Genomic DNA, 22673 nt, shown 5'->3' with positions numbered 1-22673 from the left:
TTGCTGCGTTGTCCGTGTTGCTGATGTTGCTGCGTTGCCCATGTTGCTGCGTTGTCCGTGTTGCTGCGTTGCCCGTGTTGCTGCGTTGCCCGTGTTGCTGCGTTGTCCGTGTTGCTGCGTTGCCCATGTTGCTGCGTTGCCCATGTTGCTGCGTTGTCCGTGTTGCTGATGTTGCTGCGTTGCCCGTGTTGCTGCGTTGTCTGTGTTGCTGCGTTGTCCGTGTTGCTGCGTTGCCCGTGTTGCTGCGTTGCCCGTGTTGCTGCGTTGTCTGTGTTGCTGCGTTGTCCGTGTTGCTGCGTTGTCCGTGTTGCTGCGTTGCCCGTGTTGCTGCGTTGTCCGTGTTGCTGCGTTGTCCGTGTTGCTGCGTTGTCCGTGTTGCTGCGTTGCCCGTGTTGCTGCGTTGTCCGTGTTGCTGCGTTGTCCGTGTTGCTGCGTTGTCCGTGTTGCTGCGTTGCCCGTGTTGCTGCGTTGCCCGTGTTGCTGCGTTGTCCGTGTTGCTGCGTTGCCCATGTTGCTGCGTTGCCCATGTTGCTGCGTTGTCCGTGTTGCTGATGTTGCTGCGTTGTCCGTGTTGCTGATGTTGCTGCGTTGCCCGTGTTGCTGCGTTGTCTGTGTTGCTGCGTTGTCCGTGTTGCTGCGTTGCCCATGTTGCTGCGTTGTCCATGTTGCTCTGTATCATAAACCAGCCGTCCAGACAACTGAGCTAACTGACCCCAACAAGTATACAGACACCCAGACACACCCCCACACAAACACACACAAATAGACACACGCAAATACTCACACGCAAATACTCACACACACAGACACACGTTCGCCCACACACACACCCCCACACAAATACACACAAACCCACACATTTACACACAAACCCACACACATACACCCACACAAATGCACACACACACACACAAATGAAATGAAAATTGCTTATTGTCACGAGCAGGCTTCAATGAAGTTACTGTGAAAAGCCCCTAGTCGCCACATTCCGGCGCCTGTCCGGGGAGGCTGGTACGGGAATTGAACCGTGCTGCTGGCCTGCTTGGTCTACTTTATAAGCCAGCGATTTAGCCCAGTGTGCTAAACCAGCCCCTGATACACACACACCCACACAAATACACAGCGACATACATAGACACACACACAAATAGACAGACACACACACACACACACAAAAACTGAGACTCAAACATACAGAGACTCACACAATTAGACACAGACACAAACACACACACCCAGAGAAATAGAAAAAAATGCACACACCCACACAAATAGACACAGATACAAATACACAGACTCACATAAATAGTCAGACACAGACAAATACACTAATACAAATATACAGACACATATACACACACACGCATATACCAATACACCAATATACAGATACAAATGATCAGTTTCCCTTGCGCAGACTTAAAACTGCCTCCGACAAAGTAACATGACCGCTTGTATATTTATATATCTCTAACTCACACCATCCCTCTTCTCCTCCATTCCCTCTCTGAATCTCTCTTCCCACCCTCCTCTCCCTCTGCTTCTCCTTTCCCTCTATTTCTCACTCTCTCTCCCTGGGATGCTACCTCTGTGGAGTCTTTTCCCAGGGCATCCTCTCACTTACCGAGGAAGGTGCTGGAGATATACTCAGAGACCTGGTTCCCTGAGCGGCTCATTTCCGAGAGATGAGTTAGTTCTCTGTTCAGCATCCTCTTGAACTGTTATAGAGACAGAGATGGAGGTGTGAGTACAAACCTGGTCACTTCAAAGTCTTTTCAATCCCCACCACTATGGTTAAAATATCAAAAAGCACAAATGTTATGCAGGCAAATTAATAAACCTATCCAGTGCTGCCCAGCGTCTATCATTAACTAAAACTATGGCCTCTACTCAAAGCAGGGCCATTTTGGTATAACTGACCAATCATTAACCGGGTTCCAGGAGCAGGATATCAAGCACCAATCACGTGGGCAACTCTTAGAGCTCATGTCAGCATTGGAGACCCAATCCGCTTCTGTCCTCACGCACTTAACATCGCTGATCCATGAGCAGCAGACAATGTGGTAACTGGTGACTCTCCAGCAGAGACCAGCTCATTCGCACAACCATGATATTGGCCAAGTGTGGTTTAATGGCCACTGGGCAATTACAAACGGAGCAACCCGGAGACATCATTATTTCCCATGAAAGTGCAACAATGCATTTTATGACAAATATATAACATATTTAAACAAACTATTCAAAATGACCACTGCATATGTGTAATCACATGGTTCATGGGGTTGTGTATTTTTACTCTTTCATAGCATGTGGGTATTGCTGGTTAGGCCAGCATTTATAGTCCTGTATTTAATTGCCCTTCAGAAGGTGGTGGTGAGCTGCCTTCTTGGACCGCTGCAGTCCCTGAGGCGTAGGTACACCCACTGTGCTGTTAGCGAGCTTCTGACTTCATTTTAAAATTTTATTTTTGCCCCAGCGACAGTGAAGGAACGGCCGATATATTTCCCAGTCAGGGTGGTGAGTGACTTGGAGGGGAACCTCCAGGTGGTGGGGTTCCCGGGTATCTGCTGCCCTTGTCCTTCTAGATGGTGGAGGTCGTGGGTTTGGAAGGTGCTGTCTAAGGAGCCTTGATGAGCTACTTCAATGCATCTTGTAGATGGGACACACGGCTGCCACTGTGCATCGGTGCTGGAGGGAGTGAATGTTTGTGGAAGGGGAGCAATCAAGCAGGGCTGCTTTGTCCTGGATGGTGAGTGTTGTTGGAGCTGCGCTCATCCAGGCAAGTGGAGAATATTGCATTACACTCCTGACTTGTGCCTTGTAGATGGTGGACAGGCTTTGGGGAGTCAGGTGGTGAGTTACTCGCCGTAGGATTCCTAGCCTCTGACCTGCCCTGGTAGCCACAGTATTAATGTGGCTGGGTTCAGTTCAGTGTCTGATCAATGGTAACCCCCAGGCTGTTGATTGTGGGGGATTCAGCGGTGGTAATGCCATTGAATGTCAAGGGGAGATGCTTAGATCCTCTCTTGTAGGAGATGGTCATTGCCTGGCACTTGTGTAAATTGCCACTTGTCAGCCTGTGGTGAATGTGATTCACACGGGATTATAATCTGTATATATATGTGTCTATATTGTAAGTGCAGTTGCACTACCTGACCACCAGGGGGAGTAGCTCTGGGAATGCTCACGAGTTGTACTACTGGGCTTCTCCCTTGGCTCCGCCCAGGACTCCTCCCCCCGGGAGCTGCTGTATAAAGATCAGTGCCACAGGGTCAGCCGGCCAGTTCACCGGCTAACAGGCTGGCTCTGTTGTGAGTATATTAAAACCGCTATTCTAATCCTACAAGCACGTGTCCGTAGAATTGTTGGTTCCAACACAGCCTAAGCCTGGATATTGTCCAGGTCTTGCTGCATTTGGACATGGACTGCTTCATTATCTGAGGAGTCGCGAATGGTGTTGAACATCGTGCAATTATCAGCAAGCTTCTGACTTTACTTTTTATTTTATATTTTAAACTTTTTCTAATTAAGGGGCAACTTAGCCTGGCCAATCAACCTACCCAGCACATCTTTGGGTTGTGGGGGTGAGACCCACACAGACACGGGGAGAATGTCCACATGGACAGTAACCCAGGGCTGGGATAGAACCTGGGTCCTCGGCACCGTGAGGCAGCAGTGCTAACCATAGCTTCTGACTTTCTGATGGAAGGGAGGTCATTGATGAAGCAGCTGAAGATAATTGGGCCGAGGACACTACCCTGAGGAACTCCTGCAGTGATGTCCTGGAGCTGAGATGATTGACCTCCAACCACCACAACCATCTTCCTTTGTGCCGGGTATGACTCCAACCAGCGGAGAGTTTTTCTCACTGACTCCAGTTTTGCTCAGGAAAAATGGAATAAAACTAGGTAAATAGAGTTAAGATACAAATCTCCTTAATTTAACAATGGCAGAACAAGTTCCTAAGTTCCTGGAAGGAATAACAAGAATACAGAGTACTGGGCTAATGGTAAGATTCTTGGTAGTGTGGATGAGCAGAGAGATCTTGGTGTCCATGTACAATAATCCCTGAAAGTTGCCACCCAGGTTGACTGGGTTGTTAAGAAGGCGTACGGTGTGTTAGCTTTTATTGGTAGAGGAATTGAGTTTCGGAGCCATGAGGTCATGTTGCAACTGTACAAAACTCTGGTGTGGCCGCATTTGGAGTATTGCGTGCAATTCTGGTCGCCACATTATAGGAAGGATGTGAAAGCATTGGAAACGGTGAAGAGGAGATTTACCAGGATGTTGCCTGGTATGGAGGGAAGATCTTATGAGGAAAGGCTGAGGGACTTGAGGTTGTTTTAGTTAGAGAGAAGAAGGTTCAGAGGTGACTTAATTGAGGCATACAAGATGATCAGAGGATTAGATAGGGTGGACAGTGAGAGCCTTTTTCCTCGGATGGTGATGTCTAGCACAAGGGGGCATGGCTTTAAATTGAGGGGAGATAGATATAGGACAGATGTCAGAGGTAGGTTCTTTACTCAGAGAGTAGTAAGGGTGTGGAATGCCCTGCCTTCAACAGTAGTGGATTCGCCAACACTAAGGACATTTAAATGGTCATTGGATAGACATAATGACGATAAGGGAATAGTGTAGATGGGCTTTAGAGTGGTTTCACAGGTCGGTGCAATATTAAGGGCCGAAGGGCCTGTACTGCGCTGTAATGGTCTATGTTATAAGTTTTTAAATCTAGATACTAAGAATGGGTCTTGGCAAATGTGTGCAAGCATTCATCCAGCAAGCTTTTTCTCCAATCAATTTGAACTAGTCCAAAATGCAGCAAAAAGCTATTAATCAGCTAATTTATTGGTTTGCACAGTATCTAACTGATTTTCTACAGCATTCAACTTTAAATGTTATCGAGTCCAGCAACTTGATTAATCTTCAGTGCCTCACACCAAGCTAAGGCTATTTATTCATTTACATTTCAGAAGCCAACATCTAAAGCATTTGTACCAACCCCTGTAAAATAGTGAACATGTGTAGCCATGCTGGCCACGCAAAATGGACACTGAGCCAAACTAAAATGGAAGGCTGCTGGGAAACAGACAGTTCAGCCAGAACAGCAGTCTGCAAAGAGCAGTTTGCATTCTGCAGCAGCAGAAACCAGTTTGGGCTCAGGTGAAGAGACCTTAGCTAGGTGCAAATGGCAAAACGCTTTACATGCTAATGAGGCCATCAGACTTGAACACCCACACAATAGATACATTTGGTTCTGAATGGACACATTCCAATCAAGACCCAGACATCGAGGCACCAGAAACCTCCGAACAAAAGGACATAAGAAACGCCCCCTCCATCACGGAGACCCCCTCGCATTGGGGAATTAATCCAGTATCGATAAGAAATTGATCCAATAGGTAGAGCCCGCCCGAGAAGAGGGAAGGACAACGGAACCCCTATAAAAGATAGGGACCTCGTGTTGTCCGGTCTGTTAAACCTGTGCTCCGGCCCCGACTGACACCTGGTATCCTGACTCCAGCCGTTGAGCACCAGCCGCCGAAACCGTAAGTTCAACGCTCGCTACGCGATCCAAGCCCACTAGACTCCCAAGTGCCAGAACGCTTGCTGAAGGCTGCAGACAAAACCAGGACGAAGGCCTCGTTCTCTGACCTTGCCTGTTCCTGTTAGATAAGTATTCTGTTTGCTTATGTTTAGTTGTAGCTTAGTCTCTTAGTGTGTGCATGAGTATTTATTATTAACTGTATAATAAATATTGATCGTTTGAACTTGACTAATCGGTGTATCGTCTTTATTACTTTGAATTTGACCTTGGAATACTTGTGACGTTGCCTATACGGCAGCTGGCGACTCCAGAGCTTAAATAATTACATAGAACAGAGCCTAGCAGTGTTAAGCACACGTCGAACTCGGAGGCGTGTTAATACACTCCAATAAACGCGTTTTACGCCCATAGTAAAACGTGCAACATTTAGTGGCGACATCCGCCGGGACCCTGTTGTAAGTGGAAACACCACAGTGTCCAGGACCCTGAAATTTGAATTAGAACTCCAAATTGCAGAGAAATAAAGAGATCACAAGTATTCAAGGTGTTCAAAATAATAAGCGAAATTCGGAAGTGTGTTTAGTGCATGCGTACTAACAGGGCTGTAAGGTAAAACTGAAAGCTTTTTGTTGCGACAAACTTTCGGTAGTTTTGTAATCGGAAAATAGCGTAAGCCGTACCCTTTTTACGAAACACCACCCCAGCAACCCCCTGTTCCAAATTATAAAAAGAGAGTCAGAGGAAATGGCCATGCAGGCAATGGAACGTCTGATGGATCCAGCAAAGTTTGCGGTCGCAGCGACCAGCAGCAGTAGCAGAGTAGGCCAGTGTCCCACGTGGGAGCTGGAACTCCGCAAATATCTGCAGGGAAAGGGATGGCCCCTTTGGAAAGAGTTTTGTGCAAATGAGGAGACAGGTCCCGGAAGTATAGGTCATACTTGGTGGGAGAACCTCTCTCAGATACACAAAAAGAGTTTAGGAAAAGCACGCAAGCCGATGGCGATTGTGTCCTGTTTGGCACAGTTGCGAGGCGCAGAGGAGGTTATCAGGACGCTCCGGGCAGATTTAGAGGAAAGGAACCGAATGAGTAAGGTCGATGTCAGGGACATCGAGAAAGAAAACCTGGAATTAAAAGGGAAGTTGGCAGAGAAGGGTAGAGAGGTGGATGATGCCAAGAGGGCTCACCAGTCTTGTCTAGCTCATCTGAACAGTTCCCAGACCCAGTATGAGAAAGCCTATCAGGACGTGCAACGTGCCGTTCTGATAAGACAGGAATCGGAGAAGCAGGTGGAGGCATTGCAGAGGCAATGCTCCGATCTCAAAGCAGCTTTGAGAGCACTCCACGCTGCAACGACCGAACAAAGACAAAGCACAGTTGACCACGCGAAATGCAGGAAACAGATTGCAGAATTGCAATCTCTGCTTTCGGTGCAGAACGGCTTCCAAAGCACCTTTGGAGCTCAGTTAGATGGGGAAAACGCCCCAGATTGGCAGGAATTAAGCGAGACAGCGCAGCGGTATGTTCAGGGAACATGTGCGCCCACAGCTCAGCAGAAACGACAGGCACCCCAACCCCCCACAGCTCAGATCATAACCGCACCCATGAATCCCGTAACCACACAGAGGAAAGCCGAATCAGAAGGCGCCCCAGACATAACTTACACCACCCCTTTAACAGTAACCCAGCTAAGGGACGCTTGTGAAAAGATCACTCCGTTCCTCCCCACCGCAGACCCCCACCAGTTCTTCGCGAAAGTAAAACAGCAGGCTACCATGTACGGCCTGGATGAGAGAGAGCAGGTTAAGCTCACCGTGTTGAGCTTAGACCAGAGTGTAGTGGCAGCCCTCCCCGACCCACAAAACGTGGCAGGAGGCAGCCTAGAGGAGATGCACACTGCCATTTTAGATGCCATCGGGTACAATAGAGGTGACCCCGTAGAAGGCTTGAATAAGTGCAGGCAGAAGAGATCTGAACACCCCACAGCATTCGCCGGAAGGCTGTGGATTCACTTCAGCGCAGTTTTCGGACAGCTAGATAGAGCGCATTTAACCCGCGAAAACATGGTTAAGTGGACGCGCACAATTATCTCACACGCAACAGAAGCAGGACAGAGCGCTTGCAATAATTACGACCCCTCAGAAGAGGCCCATAACGAAAAATGGGTCCTCAAAAGATTGTCCCGCGCTTGGGAGCAATCGCTTCAGGCAAAAGCAAAGGTTAGATCCCCAGAAGAGGCTCAGGCTGCTGCAGATATCCAAGCAGTCAGAGAGCACCAGAAGCCCGCATGGGTAAATGAAGGCAAGAGCAGCCCTCAACAGAAAGGACAGGAATGCTATAACTGTGGACAGTTAGGGCATTGGGCAAAAGAGTGTAATGCACCCCAGCGATCTCAGAGAGGCCAGCAGACAGGCACTCTGAACCGCAACAAGGCAAAACCCATCCACAATGTAACAGTACAGTCAGGACCCACCAATGTGGACGAGACGAACTGACGGTGTTCGGGCTCCCCCACTTGGGTCTGTGACACACTATGGGACTCATCAGGGAGACCCGTAGTCACGGCAAAAGTCAAAGGGAAGCCCATAGAGTTACTGTGGGACACAGGAGGATCCCGCACCACCATTAACTCCACAACCACGGCACACGCAGACACGTGGCCGACCACCTCCACCATCACACTTAGCGGGTTCACCGGACACTCGCAGCAGGGACATATCACAGCACCCGTAGCGATCCAGCTAGGGAACATTAGCACAAGGCACCCCGTAGTTTTAGTAAATCTTCCCCGGACAGCAGAGCACATCCTGGGGATAGATTTTATGAACGCCCACAGCTTGTCGTTCGACCCAGTGAACCAGTGTGTCTGGCGAATGGCGAGATCAGACAGAGCCCCAGCCACCCTCACAGTAGGAGACTACGCTAATCGGATTAGCGCAGTGGGAGAGTACTCATTCGACCTGACTACACTCCACACCGACCGACAAATTAAGGCCCTACTAAACAAACACAGGACAGCATTTGCAAGTCACCGTCATGACTGTGGCAGAATGACTGGACAAGTTCATGTTACCGGACAGGACCCCCGACCGCAAAAGCAGTATAGATTTCCCCTCGAGGCAGAGGTGGAAATAGAAAAAGTTATAGGCAGCTTGTTGGACCAAGGTGTACTGAGAACGGTAGCCTCCACCAACAATGCCCCTATTTGGCCAGTGAGGAAGCCCGATGGATCATGGCGTCTGACCATCGATTATCGGGAACTCAACAAAGTAACCCCCGCAGTAGCCCCAACGGTAGCTACTAGTCCCGAGACCATGCTCAAGCAGGGTCTCAACGCCAAGTACTTCACGGTATTGGACATCAGTAATGGATTCTGGTCAATACCATTGGCAAAAGCGTGCCAATACAAATTCGCATTCACTTTCAAAACTCAGCAGTACACGTGGACATGCCTCCCACAAGGATTCCACAATTCACCCTCCATTTTCCACCGACAGCTGGCAAGTGGATTAGAAAAATTTTCCCGACCCGAATGTCTGGTACAGTATGTAGACGACCTACTACTGCAGACAGACACAAAGGCAGAGCACATTTCGCTTCTGGCCGAACTCCTAGAACTTGGGGCAGCAGGGCAGCAGGGTAGCATGGTGGTTAGCATACATGCTTCACAGCTCCAGGGTCCCAGGTTCGATTCCCGGCTGGGTCACTGTCTGTGTGGAGTCTGCACGTCCTCCCCCTGTGTGCGTGGGTTTCCTCCGGGTGCTCCGGTTTCCTCCCACAGTCCAAAGATGTGCGGGTTAGGTAGATTGGCCATGCTAAATTGCCCGTAGTGTCCTAATAAAAATGTAAGGTTAGGGGGGGGGTTGTTGGGTTACGGGTATAGGGTGGATATGTGGGTTTGAGTAGGATGATCATGGCTCGGCACAACATTGAGGGCCGAAGGGCCTGTTCTGTGCTGTACTGTTCTATGTTCTAACTCTTAACTGAAATTGGCTGTAAAGTTAACCCGAAAAAGGCCCAAATATTGGAAAGTAAAGTGATGTATTTGGGATCAGTCATCACGCACGGCAAACGCGAGATCGAATTCAAAAGAATTGATTCGATTGTCAAATTGCCCCTTCCCCAGAATGTATCAGCCCTCCGGTCGTTTTTAGGACTGGTTGGCTATTGTCGGAACCACATCGACGGATTCGCGACAAAAGCCGCCCCACTTTCAGACCTCCTTAAGAAAGGAGCCCCCTGGGAATGGCTTCCGCAGCATACAGGCGCTGTGGAAGAGTTGAAACGAGCCCTTAGTGCAGCACCCGCGCTGCTAGTCCCCGACCAACTTTCACCGTACGCAATCGAGGTAGCTAGCACCGATCTGACCCTCTCGGCCGTGTTGCTTCAAGAACGGCACGAGCAGCTAAGACCAGTGGCTTATGCCTCCCGACTGTTAGACCCAGTAGAACAAGGATTTTCAGCCTGTGAGAGGCACCTCCTTGCTGTCTTCTGGGCAGTGCAGTATTTCTCCTACATAACCGGACTAAACCCCATCACCATTCTAACCGAACATACACCCACACAGCTACTACTAGACGGTCGACTGAAGGACGGTTCAGTTAGCCAGATTAGGGCAGCTAGGTGGACCCTACTTTTACAAGGACGGGACATTACAGTGAAACGGACACGCACCCACACATACTTAGCAGACAACCTCCAATACCCCGGACAGCCCCATGACTGTGAAATTGTAGCTCCCCTGCATAACACAGGACCCTTTTTAGCAAAAACACCCCCCAGGAAGATAGGGAACCCGAAACAAAGCCCCCAGCCCACAGACACGTGTGGACCCTTGAGGATTTATGTAGACGGTTCCTCCACAGTTTTAAATGGTGAGCGTATCACAGGATGCGGCATCTATGTAGAGGACGCGCAGGGGCGCGCTCTCGAAGAAATCGCTCTTAAGTTACCAGGTCACTTAGGCGCGCAGGCAGCAGAGCTAGCAGCCATAGCGTACATAGTGGACCACCCCGATTCTTTCCACAGCCCAGCAGACATATATTCAGACAGCTTATATGTCTGTAACAGTTTAACCGATTTTCTGCCCCTGTGGAGGACACGAGGTTTTGTCTCCGCAGACGGAAAACCCCTTCCATCAGCCCCCTTACTCCAGCATATCCTAGAGAAAGCGAAGGACAGGACCTTCGGCATAATAAAAGTAAGAAGCCACCATAGGTCATCACCCCCTGGGAATGTAAAAGCCGACGCATTGGCTAAAGCAGGTTCCAGGAGAGGACACTTATGGACCCCCCCAGCTAGCGCACCAGCTAGCGCCCCTGTGAGCGCAGTCCAAGTCTCACAGACTGATATTAAAGATCTCGTGGCAGCACAAAAACAGGACGGAGACCTCAGGGAGGTTTTCAAGGGAAACTTTGTGCCTGCTTACGAGCACTTTAAACACGCACTGACCACACATGAGGGTGTGATCATTAAGGACCGACTTTATGTGGTCCCACAGCAGGACAGGAATCAGATGATTGCCTTGTTCCATGACGGACACGGGCATCAGGGAATTGATGCAACAACGAGGCACCTCAGGCAACTCTGTTGGTGGCCTGATCTCAGGAATGATGTAACGCACTACATTGAGAATTGCCTGATTTGTGCTCAGAATAACCCGGACAGGTATTCTAAGAAGGCACAACTTCGGCATACTCGCCCAGTTAACGGCCCTTGGACAAACCTCCAGATCGACTTTATAGGTCCATTGCCCCCTTGTCGGAATGGCTATAAATACGTTCTGGTGGTGATAGATACCTTTACCAAGTGGGTAGAGGCATTTCCCTCACGAACAAACACAGCTAAGACAGCTGCAAAGATCCTGACCCACCACATCTTCACGAGATGGGGTTTACCCCGAAGTATCGATTCGGACCAGGGATCTCACTTTACAGGACGGGTCATGAGGAACGTCCTGACAATATTCGGCATCAAACAGAACTTCCACATTGCGTATCATCCACAGTCCAGCGGGATTGTGGAGCGCATGAATCGGACCCTAAAAACTACCCTCAGGAAAATGGTCCAAGAGAATAATTCCACATGGGATTCAGTGCTCCCATTTGCACTTATGTTCATAAGGAACACTGTCTCCACATCGACAGGATACACACCACACACACTCATGACCGGACGCCCTATGAAAGGTACAGAATTCCTTTTAGGACTGGACATGACAAGCCCCGAAGTGACGGCCCTCACACATGAAAAGGCAGTTAGAGATCTAGTTGAGACTGTGAGGTCTGCACAGCTCGCAGCCGCAGTCCAGCTAGGGAAACGCCGACAGCAACGGACTGCCTGTTTCAACAAGACCGTACACACCACAGAATTCCAGGTTGGGCAACAGGTAATGTTATCTGTTTATAACCCCAGCAGTTTTTTGGCTCCAAAATACTCCGGACCCTACTCAATTTCGGACAAAATTAGCCCCTCCGTTTATAGGATAAAGTATCCTAATGGGAAGACCGCGTGGTTCCATATAAACCAGTTAAAGGCATATGGAACACAGGCCAACCATGCTCACCATGTCCTGCTGGATGCAGCAGAACACTTCACCCCGCCCACCAGAGACACTTTTCCACCATCCCCCTCACAGACCAGTTCATCAACGGACTCGCCCACGACTCCGCCCACAGACCACTACAGACCACGCCCCGACACGCCCACAAGCTGCCACAGCAGAGACAGTAGGACAGACACTGACTCTGAAGACAGCGACACCACACAGCCATACAGCCCACACTGCACCAACTACGACCCCGACTCCAGTGACCCCATGGAACTCACTTACCTCAAAAACCCCGAACCACCACCCGACCCCGACTACCCCGACAACACACTCGACGCTACACAATGGCACAGGGACAATTCCTACAGACTTGTCCGCAATGATGAGAGTGACCCCCGGTCACACAACTCCAAAATAGCATGCCTGATCCACACAAGGGTGTGGGATCTGGGAGAGCAGGACGACACGGTGTCTGACTCCCGACACGGCAACCCCTTTGTGACCCTGTTCACAGAGGCAGAATCAAAGTGAGGTGTCCAGATGATGTAAGATAGGAATCGTTTGAGGGAAACGATGTCCTTTCTGATGGAACCTGCACGTATGTTTGTCTTTGTTTTATGTTTGTTTGTTTCAGGAATGTAAATGTTTCAGCTGGAGGATGGACATCTTCTTTTCAGCTGAAAAGATTGTGACCACCTCACATACACGTTAGCTTGTCTGCCGAAACTTTTGAGAACTTCGGTTTGATTGGAGATCCTTTCCAAAGTTGTAAGGCCACACGCCAAATAGCTTGTCCGCAGATATCTCTGAGAACTTCAGGGATGTCCTCAGTTGGAGCATCTTGGCTCCCTTGGTTTTTTTTAGGTGCCCCTCTATTCGGCGCAATAGAGGCTGCAAGTCACGGTAAACACATTCGTACCCGTTTCTTTCCAGGTTACTCAGGCAGTGGACAAACGGCACTGAGGACCCGCCCTGTCTGAGAACCAACCCTTGGTCAGCCAAGCTCGGGTATGGCACAGCACGCCCTACCCGGGGATCCCATCCAACTCATACCCGTAGCGGCCCATACGCAACTCATTCGGATGTTTATTTCCAAGTTTGTTTTCATTTTAGGTTAGGTAGCCCTTCGGCCACCATCCCACATGCTATTTACATCCGGGAACATTCGGATGGTAAATCAGCAAAGCCTGCGAGACGGCTCGCAGAAGGAAGGATTGTTAGGTGTATGCTGGTCTTTAAATTCGCTTTTTGAAAAAAAAATGAGGGGAGTCACAGGGTGTGACTTAGCCAGTCATTTTAAAGGGTCAATTGGGTTTTGAAAGACAGATGCACTAACAAGTAAAGGTCTTAAACTGTGTATTGACAGATACTGTGCTTGATCCCAAAGGTTTCAAAGGACGAGACAGAGGTCGAAGCCAGGATTGTCAATACCGGAGGAAGAAGGAAGAGAAAGAAGAAGAACAGCAAATGATGGAAGCCCACTTATTACTATTTAATGTCATATGTATATGTGTGGAAACAAGACACGTTTCCCCCACAACCCCCACCGTAAATGATAGTACAACAAACCCCCAATGCTCAGCTCTGATCAGCGAGGTTCAGACCTGGTGTACTAAATTCATGACGTGGTACTCCATGTCCTACATAATCGAATCACTGTTGGTGATTGCGATCCTCACCATCCTAGTGCAGACCCTCAGGTTGAGGAAATGGAAGAGGAGAGCCTCTCGTTCCAGCACCTCACCCATCTATAGAGTGCAATCCCCCATCTTCGGATTCCACCAAACCCCTCAACCCCTCACTGATTACAACACTCTGTAAATAAAATTCAGCCATGTATTATATTGTTCCATACTCGACTGCCGAGTTGGGAAGTGTGATGTTGCGGTGTGAATGGTTAAGGTTTAGAGTGATTAAATGTTTAAGTTAAGGTTAAGGTTAATAGTGATAGGTAGAGGTTCCCAATTGTAGTAATGCATGTCCCTTTGACATAGGGCCAAGTAGAAATGTTAGTTAAATTTTTTTTCTCTTCTTCCCATAGTTTAGAACAGAGTAGAACAGGAACTGGCAAGAGGTCAGAACACAAGGAGGCAAAGCACATAGGTGATCCTTCACAATAGTATGATTGTGAGGATCACAAGGAGGGAATGTAGCCATGCTGGCCACGCAAAATGGACACTGAGCCAAACTAAAATGGAAGGCTGCTGGGAAACAGACAGTTCAGCCAGAACAGCAGTCTGCAAAGAGCAGTTTGCATTCTGCAGCAGCAGAAACCAGTTTGGGCTCAGGTGAAGAGACCTTAGCTAGGTGCAAATGGCAAAACGCTTTACATGCTAATGAGGCCATCAGACTTGAACACCCACACAATAGATACATTTGGTTCTGAATGGACACATTCCAATCAAGACCCAGACATCGAGGCACCAGAAACCTCCGAACAAAAGGACATAAGAAACGCCCCCTCCATCACGGAGACCCCCTCGCATTGGGGAATTAATCCAGTATCGATAAGAAATTGATCCAATAGGTAGAGCCCGCCCGAGAAGAGGGAAGGACAACGGAACCCCTATAAAAGATAGGGACCTCGTGTTGTCCGGTCTGTTAAACCTGTGCTCCGGCCCCGACTGACACCTGGTATCCTGACTCCAGCCGTTGAGCACCAGCCGCCGAAACCGTAAGTTCAACGCTCGCTACGCGATCCAAGCCCACTAGACTCCCAAGTGCCAGAACGCTTGCTGAAGGCTGCAGACAAAACCAGGACGAAGGCCTCGTTCTCTGACCTTGCCTGTTCCTGTTAGATAAGTATTCTGTTTGCTTATGTTTAGTTGTAGCTTAGTCTCTTAGTGTGTGCATGAGTATTTATTATTAACTGTATAATAAATATTGATCGTTTGAACTTGACTAATCGGTGTATCGTCTTTATTACTTTGAATTTGACCTTGGAATACTTGTGACGTTGCCTATACGGCAGCTGGCGACTCCAGAGCTTAAATAATTACATAGAACAGAGCCTAGCAGTGTTAAGCACACGTCGAACTCGGAGGCGTGTTAATACACTCCAATAAACGCGTTTTACGCCCATAGTAAAACGTGCAACACATGGAAACAAAATATATATTTAGCATTTCAGCAATATCCTGTTCCTCAATCCTAACCCCTGTGCTAAATCTCTCAAAGGCCCTATGTCTGGGCTCTGAAGGAATTTACAAAACTTCAGCATGGTAATGTCACCTGATCAGTTGTGTTTTTCTGATGCATTTTTGGCATTAATTGTGGATTCAATGACCTTCAGATGCGTCACCTACTGCAATTATGTCATTCTTCTTCCTCCTTATCCCCCCTCTACCAACTAACACCACAATAACTCAAAGAATAGCCCCCCTTAGCCCTACCCCTCCAACTCCCTCCCTCTCCAGCAGCTGGCAGTAACCAACTCTTTAAAATGAAGAATTAACAGACCCCATCTCTGTGGAACCCCTCAATAACCCCACTTAAGGTAAACTTAACCGTCTCCAAATACAGGCACCCCATCAGGTCCTCAAGCCACTGGGCAGAGACTGGTCTCCACCTCAACAGGACCTGTTAGGGACGGCATGGCGGCACAGTGGTTAGCACTGCTGCCTCACAGCACCAGGGACCTGGGTTCAATTCCGGTCTTGGGTCACTGTCTGTTTGGAGTCTGCACGTTCTCCCGTGTGTGCGTGGGTTTCCTCCGGGTGCTCCGGTTTCCTCCCACAGTCCAAAGATGTGCAGGGTAGGTGGATTGGCTGTGCTAAATTGCTCTTCGTGTCCAAAAAAGATGCGTAGGTTAGGTTAAGGGGTCAGTGGGGGAGTGAGCATGGCTGGAGTTTTCTTTCAGACAGTCGGTGCAGACTCGATGGGCCGAATGGTCTCTTTCTGCAATGTAGGGATACTATGACTTCAGACCTGCCTGCAAGCAATCTGCGAGGCAAAGGCTGGAGCCCCTGCTGAACTCCAGCGAATACAATCCTAACCTAATCCATCTCTTCCCATACATCTGTCCTGTTCTTTACCTGGCTCAACTCTCCACCTGTCCCTGCCACCCTTGGGAAAATGGCCGAGTGGAGGGGGAGGAATAGAGCCAGCAAACTGACACACTGGCTGAAGACACAGATTTATACATCCATTCGATTCCCAGCTTGAGTCACTGTCTGTGTGGAGTCTGCACGTCCTCCCCGTGTGTGCGTGGGTTTCCTCCGGGTGCTCCGGTTTCCTCCCACAGTCCAAAGATGTGCGGGTTAGGTGGATTGGCCAGGATAAATTGCTCTTAGTGTCCAAAACAGGTTAGGTGGGGTTACTGGGTTACGGGGATAAAGGGAATAGGGTGGAGGCATGGGGCTTAAGTGGGGTGCTCTTTCCAAGGGCCAGTGCAGACTCGATTGGCTGAATGGCCTCCTTCTGCACTGTAAATTCTATGATTCTATGATTCATCTCCATCGGTACCTGAAATTCATCCCATAGAGTTGGTAATCCCAGTATTTAATGAAGAAAGTTGTACAGATTTGTGTACAGGCTGAAACTGCACACTTGGAGCAGAATCTTGCTGCGGTACCTGGGGTCTTGGCTCTGACTGCAGAGCTGGCCAGAGTTTGAGTTGCTCTTTGCGGGAAGGTTCACTGAGCCCCACGCCAAGTGGGCAATGGCGGGGCCAATGGTGGGCCTTCCCCTGGAATCAAGACAAAGGTCTTGACGACCAAGAGTCAGAGGCCGGCAGCTGGGTCACTGGGGGGGGCAGCTGGGTCACTGGGGGGGCGGGGGGGGGGGGGCAGCTGGGTCACTGGGGGGCGGGGGCAGCTGGGTCACTGGGGGGGGCGGGGGGGCAGCTGGGTCACTGGGGGGGGCAGCTGGGTCACTGGGGGGGCGGGGGGGGCAGCTGGGTCACTGGGGGGGGCAGCTGGGTCACTGGGGGGGCGGGGGGGCAGCTGGGTCACTGGGGGGGGGCAGCTGGGTCACTGGGGGGGGCAGCTGGGTCACTGGGGGGCAGCTGGGTCACTGGGGGGGCGGGGGGGCAGCTGGGTCACTGGGGGGGGCAGCTGGGTCACTGGGGGGGCGGGGAGGGCAGCTGGGTCACTGGGAGGGGCGGGGGCAGCTGGGGGGGCAGCTGGGTCACTGGGGGGGGGGCAGGGTCACTGGGGGGGCAGCTGGGTCACTGGGGGGGGGGGCAGTGGCTGCCGCTGGAAGGACAACACCAGAGTCTCTTGATCGGAAAACAACCGACACCACGGGTAAGTGATGTACATGGCGGGAGGGAGGGTACAGTGTTTCACAAGGAGGGTCTGACAGGGAGAGAAGTGGACAGGCCAGCAGCAAGGGCAGTCAGCTGAGTCTCAGCAGGCCCTCCACTTCCCAATGTCCACTTCTTTGATCAGACACTGAGTGCCTTTGACAAAGTGATTCCCCCCCAACCACCTGACAGGTGACAAGCTGTCAGCACTTCTACCTGAGGGGCCTGCTGAACATCAATAGGCCTGCCTGTCACCAGGTTATTAGCAACAGTGTCGGGACGAGGGTCAGTAATTGGCCACTTTAGGGCCTCAATTGGGAGTGTGGTGTGACCATCGACCATGGGCCGTCCTGCCCAGAACTCTAGTGGAGACAGGAAGGTGGCGTTCAGGCTCCTCACCAAAGTAAATACCCTTCAGCCTCCCAGCTGGCCACCAGAGAGAGCACAAGGTCCTGGCCTTTGTCTCTCTCCCTCACTCTGGCCCTTATTGTTACTCGTCCGCACCCTCACTTTTCTCTCATTTCAAAACATCTCTCTCTCGCTCAGCTCGATTGCTCCCACACTGAGCTGCCAATAATTTTCCATAAACTAATGGAAAATGCAGAGTTCATCCAAAGATATTCATCTACCAGCTGCCAAATTATGTTCTTCAAGTATGTAAACAGATCTTAAAAAACTCATTTTGCATCACTAATACCCCAGAGAATCAACAGAGGAAGTGGGTTAACTGGCAAAAAACTGACTGCACACAGCAGTAAAGAGGATTCACTCCTGCTCCGTACTGTACACTCTGCTGTCTATGTGTATCTGTGTCAGCTCCTGTACATGTACAGTATACACAGTCCTGCTCCGTACTGTACACTCTGCTGTCTATGTGTATCTGTGTCAGTTCCTGTACATGTACAGTATACACAGTCCTGCTCCGTACTGTACACTCTGCTGTCTATGTGTATCTGTGTCAGTTCCTGTACATGTACAGTATACACAGTCCTGCTCCGTACTGTACACTCTGCTGTCTATGTGTATCTGTGTCAGCTCCTGTACATGTACAGTATACACAGTCCTGCTCCGTACTGTACACTCTGCTGTCTATGTGTATCTGTGTTAGTTCCTGTACATGTACAGTATACACAGTCCTGCTCCGTACTGTACACTCTGCTGTCTATGTGTATCTGTGTCAGTTCCTGTACATGTACAGTATACACAGTCCTGCTCCGTACTGTACACTCTGCTGTCTATGTGTATCTGTGTTAGCTCCTGTACATGTACAGTATACACAGTCCTGCTCCGTACTGTACACTCTGCTGTCTATGTGTATCTGTGTTAGCTCCTGTACATGTACAGTATACACAGTCCTGCTCCGTACTGTACAGTCTGGGTATCAGGTTAGCTCCCACCATATACACATCAAACATTACTCATTTGTAGTTACTCCCTAGAATCAAAGAAAATCATTGCAACACAGAAAGAGGCCATTCAGCCTATCTGATTCACGCCAGGCACGCTGTAGAACAATTCGATCAGCCCGATTTCCCGCACTATCTCTCTTTAGAGAGAGAGAAATACAGCACAGAACAGGCCCTTCGCCCCACGATGTTGTGCTGAACTTTTATCCTAGGTTAATCATAGAATTTTGGACACTAAGGGCAATTTATCATGGCCAATCCACCCAACCTGCACATCTTTGGACTGTGGGAGGAAACCGGAGCACCCGGAGGAAACCCACGCACACAAGGGGAGGATGTGCAGACTCCACACAGACAGTGACCCAAGTTGAAATCGAACTTGGGACCCTGGAGCTGTGAAGCAATTGTGCTATCCACAATGCTACCGTGCTGCCCTTAAGAAGAAATTAATCTACACTCCATTATTCTACCCTAATCCATGTACCTATCCAATAGCCGCTTGAAGGTCCCTAACGTTTCCGACTCAACTACTTCCACAGGCAGTGCCCCCACTACTCTCTGGGTAAAGAACCTACCTCTGACATCCCCTCTATATCTTCCACCATTTATCTTAAATTATGTCCCCTTGTAATGGTGTGTTCCACCCAGGGAAAAAGTCTCTGACTGTCTACTCTATCTATTCCCCCGATCATCTTATAAACCTCTATCAAGTCGTCCCTCATCCTTCTCCGTTCTAATGAGAAAAGGCCTAGCACCCTCAACCTTTCCTCGTATGACCTACTCTCCATTCCAGGCAACATCCTGGTAAATCTCCTTTGCACCTTTTCCAAAGCTTCCACATCCTTCCTAAAATGAGGCGACCAGAACTGCACACAGTACTCCAAATGTGGCCTGACCAAGGTTTTGTACAGCTGCATCATCACCTCACGACTCTTAAATTCAATCCCTCTGCTAATGAACGCTAGCACACCATAGGCCTTTTTCACAGCTCTATCCACTTGAGTGGCAACTTTCAAAGATCTATGAACATAGACCCCAAGATCTCTCTGCTCCTCTATATTGCCAAGAACCCTACCGTTAACCCTGTATTCTGCATTCATATTTGTCCTTCCAAATTGGACAACCTCACACTTGTCAGGGTTAAACTCCATCTGCCACTTCTCAGCCCAGCTCTGCACCCTATCTATGTCTCTTTGCAGCCAACAACAGCCCTCCTCACTATCCACAACTCCACCAATCTCCGTATCGTCTGCAAATTTACTGACCCACCCTTCAACTCCCTCATCCAAGTCGTTACTGAAAATCACAAACAGCAGAGGACCCAGAACTGATCCCTGTGGTACGCCAGTGGTAACTGGGCTCCAGGCTGAATATTTGCCATCCTCCACCACTCTCTGACTTCTATCGGTTAGCCAGTTTGTTATCCAACTGGCCAAATTTCCCACTATCCCATGCCTCCTTACTTTCTGCATAAGCCTACCATGGGGAACCTTATCAAATGCCTTACTAAAATCCACATACACCATATCCACTGCTTTACCTTCATCCACATGCTTGGTCACCTCCTCAAAGAATTCAATAAGACTTGTGAGGCAAGACCTGCCCGTTTAATTCCAGGAATGGTGACAGTAGTTACTGCAGAAAGTTTTCATTGCTTTATCCGACACAGCGATTGTTCAGTAAGAATATTCTGTACAATTTTGCATTTTGATTTATATACACTTTGGTAATCATGCCTGGAAGTTAAAGTTAAAGAAGGATGTGGGGAGCAGTTCAAGTTCCTCCAGGGGGGTTGGAGGGTCAGCCACAGTGCCGCCTGGGAGGCATGGCAATGGCCGTCAGCGTGGGGACTGTAACCAGGAAGACCGCCAACCAGAGCCGTAAGAAAGTCTCTGACCTCCATCAGGCAGCACAGATTAGTTGGCACCAGTCCAGCCCGTCCCTCATCTCTGTTCTAAGTGACTTTTCCCTTATTTTGAAATTGTGCCCCTGTTTCTAGATTCCTTGACCTCGGGAAACGTCTTACCCACATCTACCCTGTCCATTCCTTTCAGTATTTGGCAGGTTTTAATGAGATCACCTCTCTTCCATCAAAACTTGAGAGAATACAGGCCCAGTTTTCCCAATCTCACTTCACAAGACAGTCTCGTCATCCCCCGGAACAAATCTATTTTTTTTATAAATGTTTTTATTCTCCATTTTCACATTTTCCTCCAAAATTTACACCCCACCCACAGACAGTAAACGGTAACAGATACAAAATCAATCCTCTTGACAATAACAACGATCCCATCCTCCCACCACTCCAAACAACAGCCCACCTGTCAATATCTGCATCCAATAAAACAAACCCTCCCACCGTGGAAACAAAAAACAAAGGAGAAAAAGAAAAAAGGAGTCCGGGACCGCCCATGGTCACCATAGAGCCCCCCCCCCCCCCCCCCCCCCCCCCCACCCCTCACGCCGTCCAACCTCCAAAAGAGTACCATATATGATACCCAAGAGTTGTAAACCCCCACCCCCTCTCCAACTCCTCCCGTCCACTGCCTCTTGTAAAAACACCTCCCCCCAACCTCGGTTCCTTCCCCCCAACTTTCCACCCCGGCTAGACCACTCGGACCCTGTTCTGCCAGGCTCCGATGGCCGCAGCCCCTCCCCCCACCTCACTCCCGTTCATTGACCGGCTTAAACCGGCCAGTGTGGAGGCCCCCGCCCGGGTCCCTTTCCCCCTTGCCCGACCCTAGGAAAGCCCCCTTTTAGCACACACACCCCGCATATCCACCTACACCCCACAGAGCCCTCACTTCGAGTGAAAGCCCCTTAACTTCCCTTGTCCAAGTATATACAACACCGGCTCCTTTAGCCCATACACCTGCACACAGTGAAACAAAAAAGAAGAAAATACAGTCCTGAGGTTACATCGGCACATGGCCATTTCTCAATTTCTCAGTTCTGCCACAGTCCTTCTGCCTTCGCAAACTCCTCCGCTGCTTCCGCCGTCCCAAAATAAAAGTCCTTGAACTTGTAAGTCACCCTCAGCTTCACTGGATATACAATGCCGCACTGCACCTTGCTATTGTACAGTGCCCTCTTCACCCGGTTGAAAGCAGCCCGCCTCCTTGCCAACTCCACCGTAAAGTCCTGGTGTACACGTATACCAGCTCCAGCCCACTGCACCACCCGCTTCTGCTTGGCCCAGCACAGGACCTTCTCCTTCACACAGTACCTATGGAAGCACAGAGTCACTACCCTTGGCGGCTCACCCGCCTTTGGTACAGGCCCCCACGACCGATTAGCCCGATCCAGCTCGTATCGGGAGGGATCCTCCCCCTCCCCCAATAGTTTCGCCAGCATCGCGGCAAAATACTCAGTCGGCCTCGGCCCTTCAACTCCTTCGGGCAGCCCCACAATCCTCAAATTCTGCTGCCTGGGTCTGTTTTCCAGGTCTTCCATTTTCCCTCACAGATCCTTATTAATATCCATCACTTTCCGCATCTCCTTCCCCATCGACGTAAGTTGATCACCGTGCTGCAATAATGTCTCCTCCACTTCCTTCAGCGCCTCCCCTTGCTCCCGTACCTCCGCCACTGCGCTCGCCACCGCCGTCGTCACCGGGGAAATCGCCTCCTCCACCAGCACACTCAAAACCTCCCTCATCTCCTTCCTCCACCAGCACACTCAAAACCTCCCTCATCTCCTTCCTCATCGCCTCCAAGTGTTTTGTAAACTGCCTTTTGAATTCTGCAGCCATCACCTTGGTTATTTCCTCAGCCATAGGCAATGCGGCCTCTCCTGGTGCTCTAGCCTCCTTTTTCCTAGGTGACCCCGTGGTGACCTCTCCACTTCCTGACAGACCCTCAGCTGTCTTTTTAATGGCCGTCTTCTTGCTGATCCTTGACATCCTCTTCTGCTGTGCCTCCTGTGTG

At 49.8% G+C, this 22673-nt stretch overlaps 1 protein-coding gene across 2 annotated transcripts in view; it reads right to left on the bottom strand.

Annotated features, from left to right (window-relative positions):
* The window catches only part of LOC119957195 (cAMP-specific 3',5'-cyclic phosphodiesterase 4B-like), a 597446-nt gene that overhangs the window by 47837 nt on the left and 526936 nt on the right, over window positions 1-22673 (bottom strand). For both annotated transcript variants that reach the window (XM_038785008.1, XM_038785007.1), the window contains one exon: window positions 1625-1718. In XM_038785008.1, the coding sequence (XP_038640936.1) occupies window positions 1625-1718 (94 nt within the window). The remainder of the gene's footprint in view (window positions 1-1624; window positions 1719-22673) is intronic.

Source organism: Scyliorhinus canicula, chromosome 25 (assembly GCF_902713615.1).
Source record: "Scyliorhinus canicula chromosome 25, sScyCan1.1, whole genome shotgun sequence".
NCBI lineage: Eukaryota > Metazoa > Chordata > Chondrichthyes > Carcharhiniformes > Scyliorhinidae > Scyliorhinus > Scyliorhinus canicula.
This window is presented reverse-complemented; position numbering and strand designations above follow the sequence as displayed.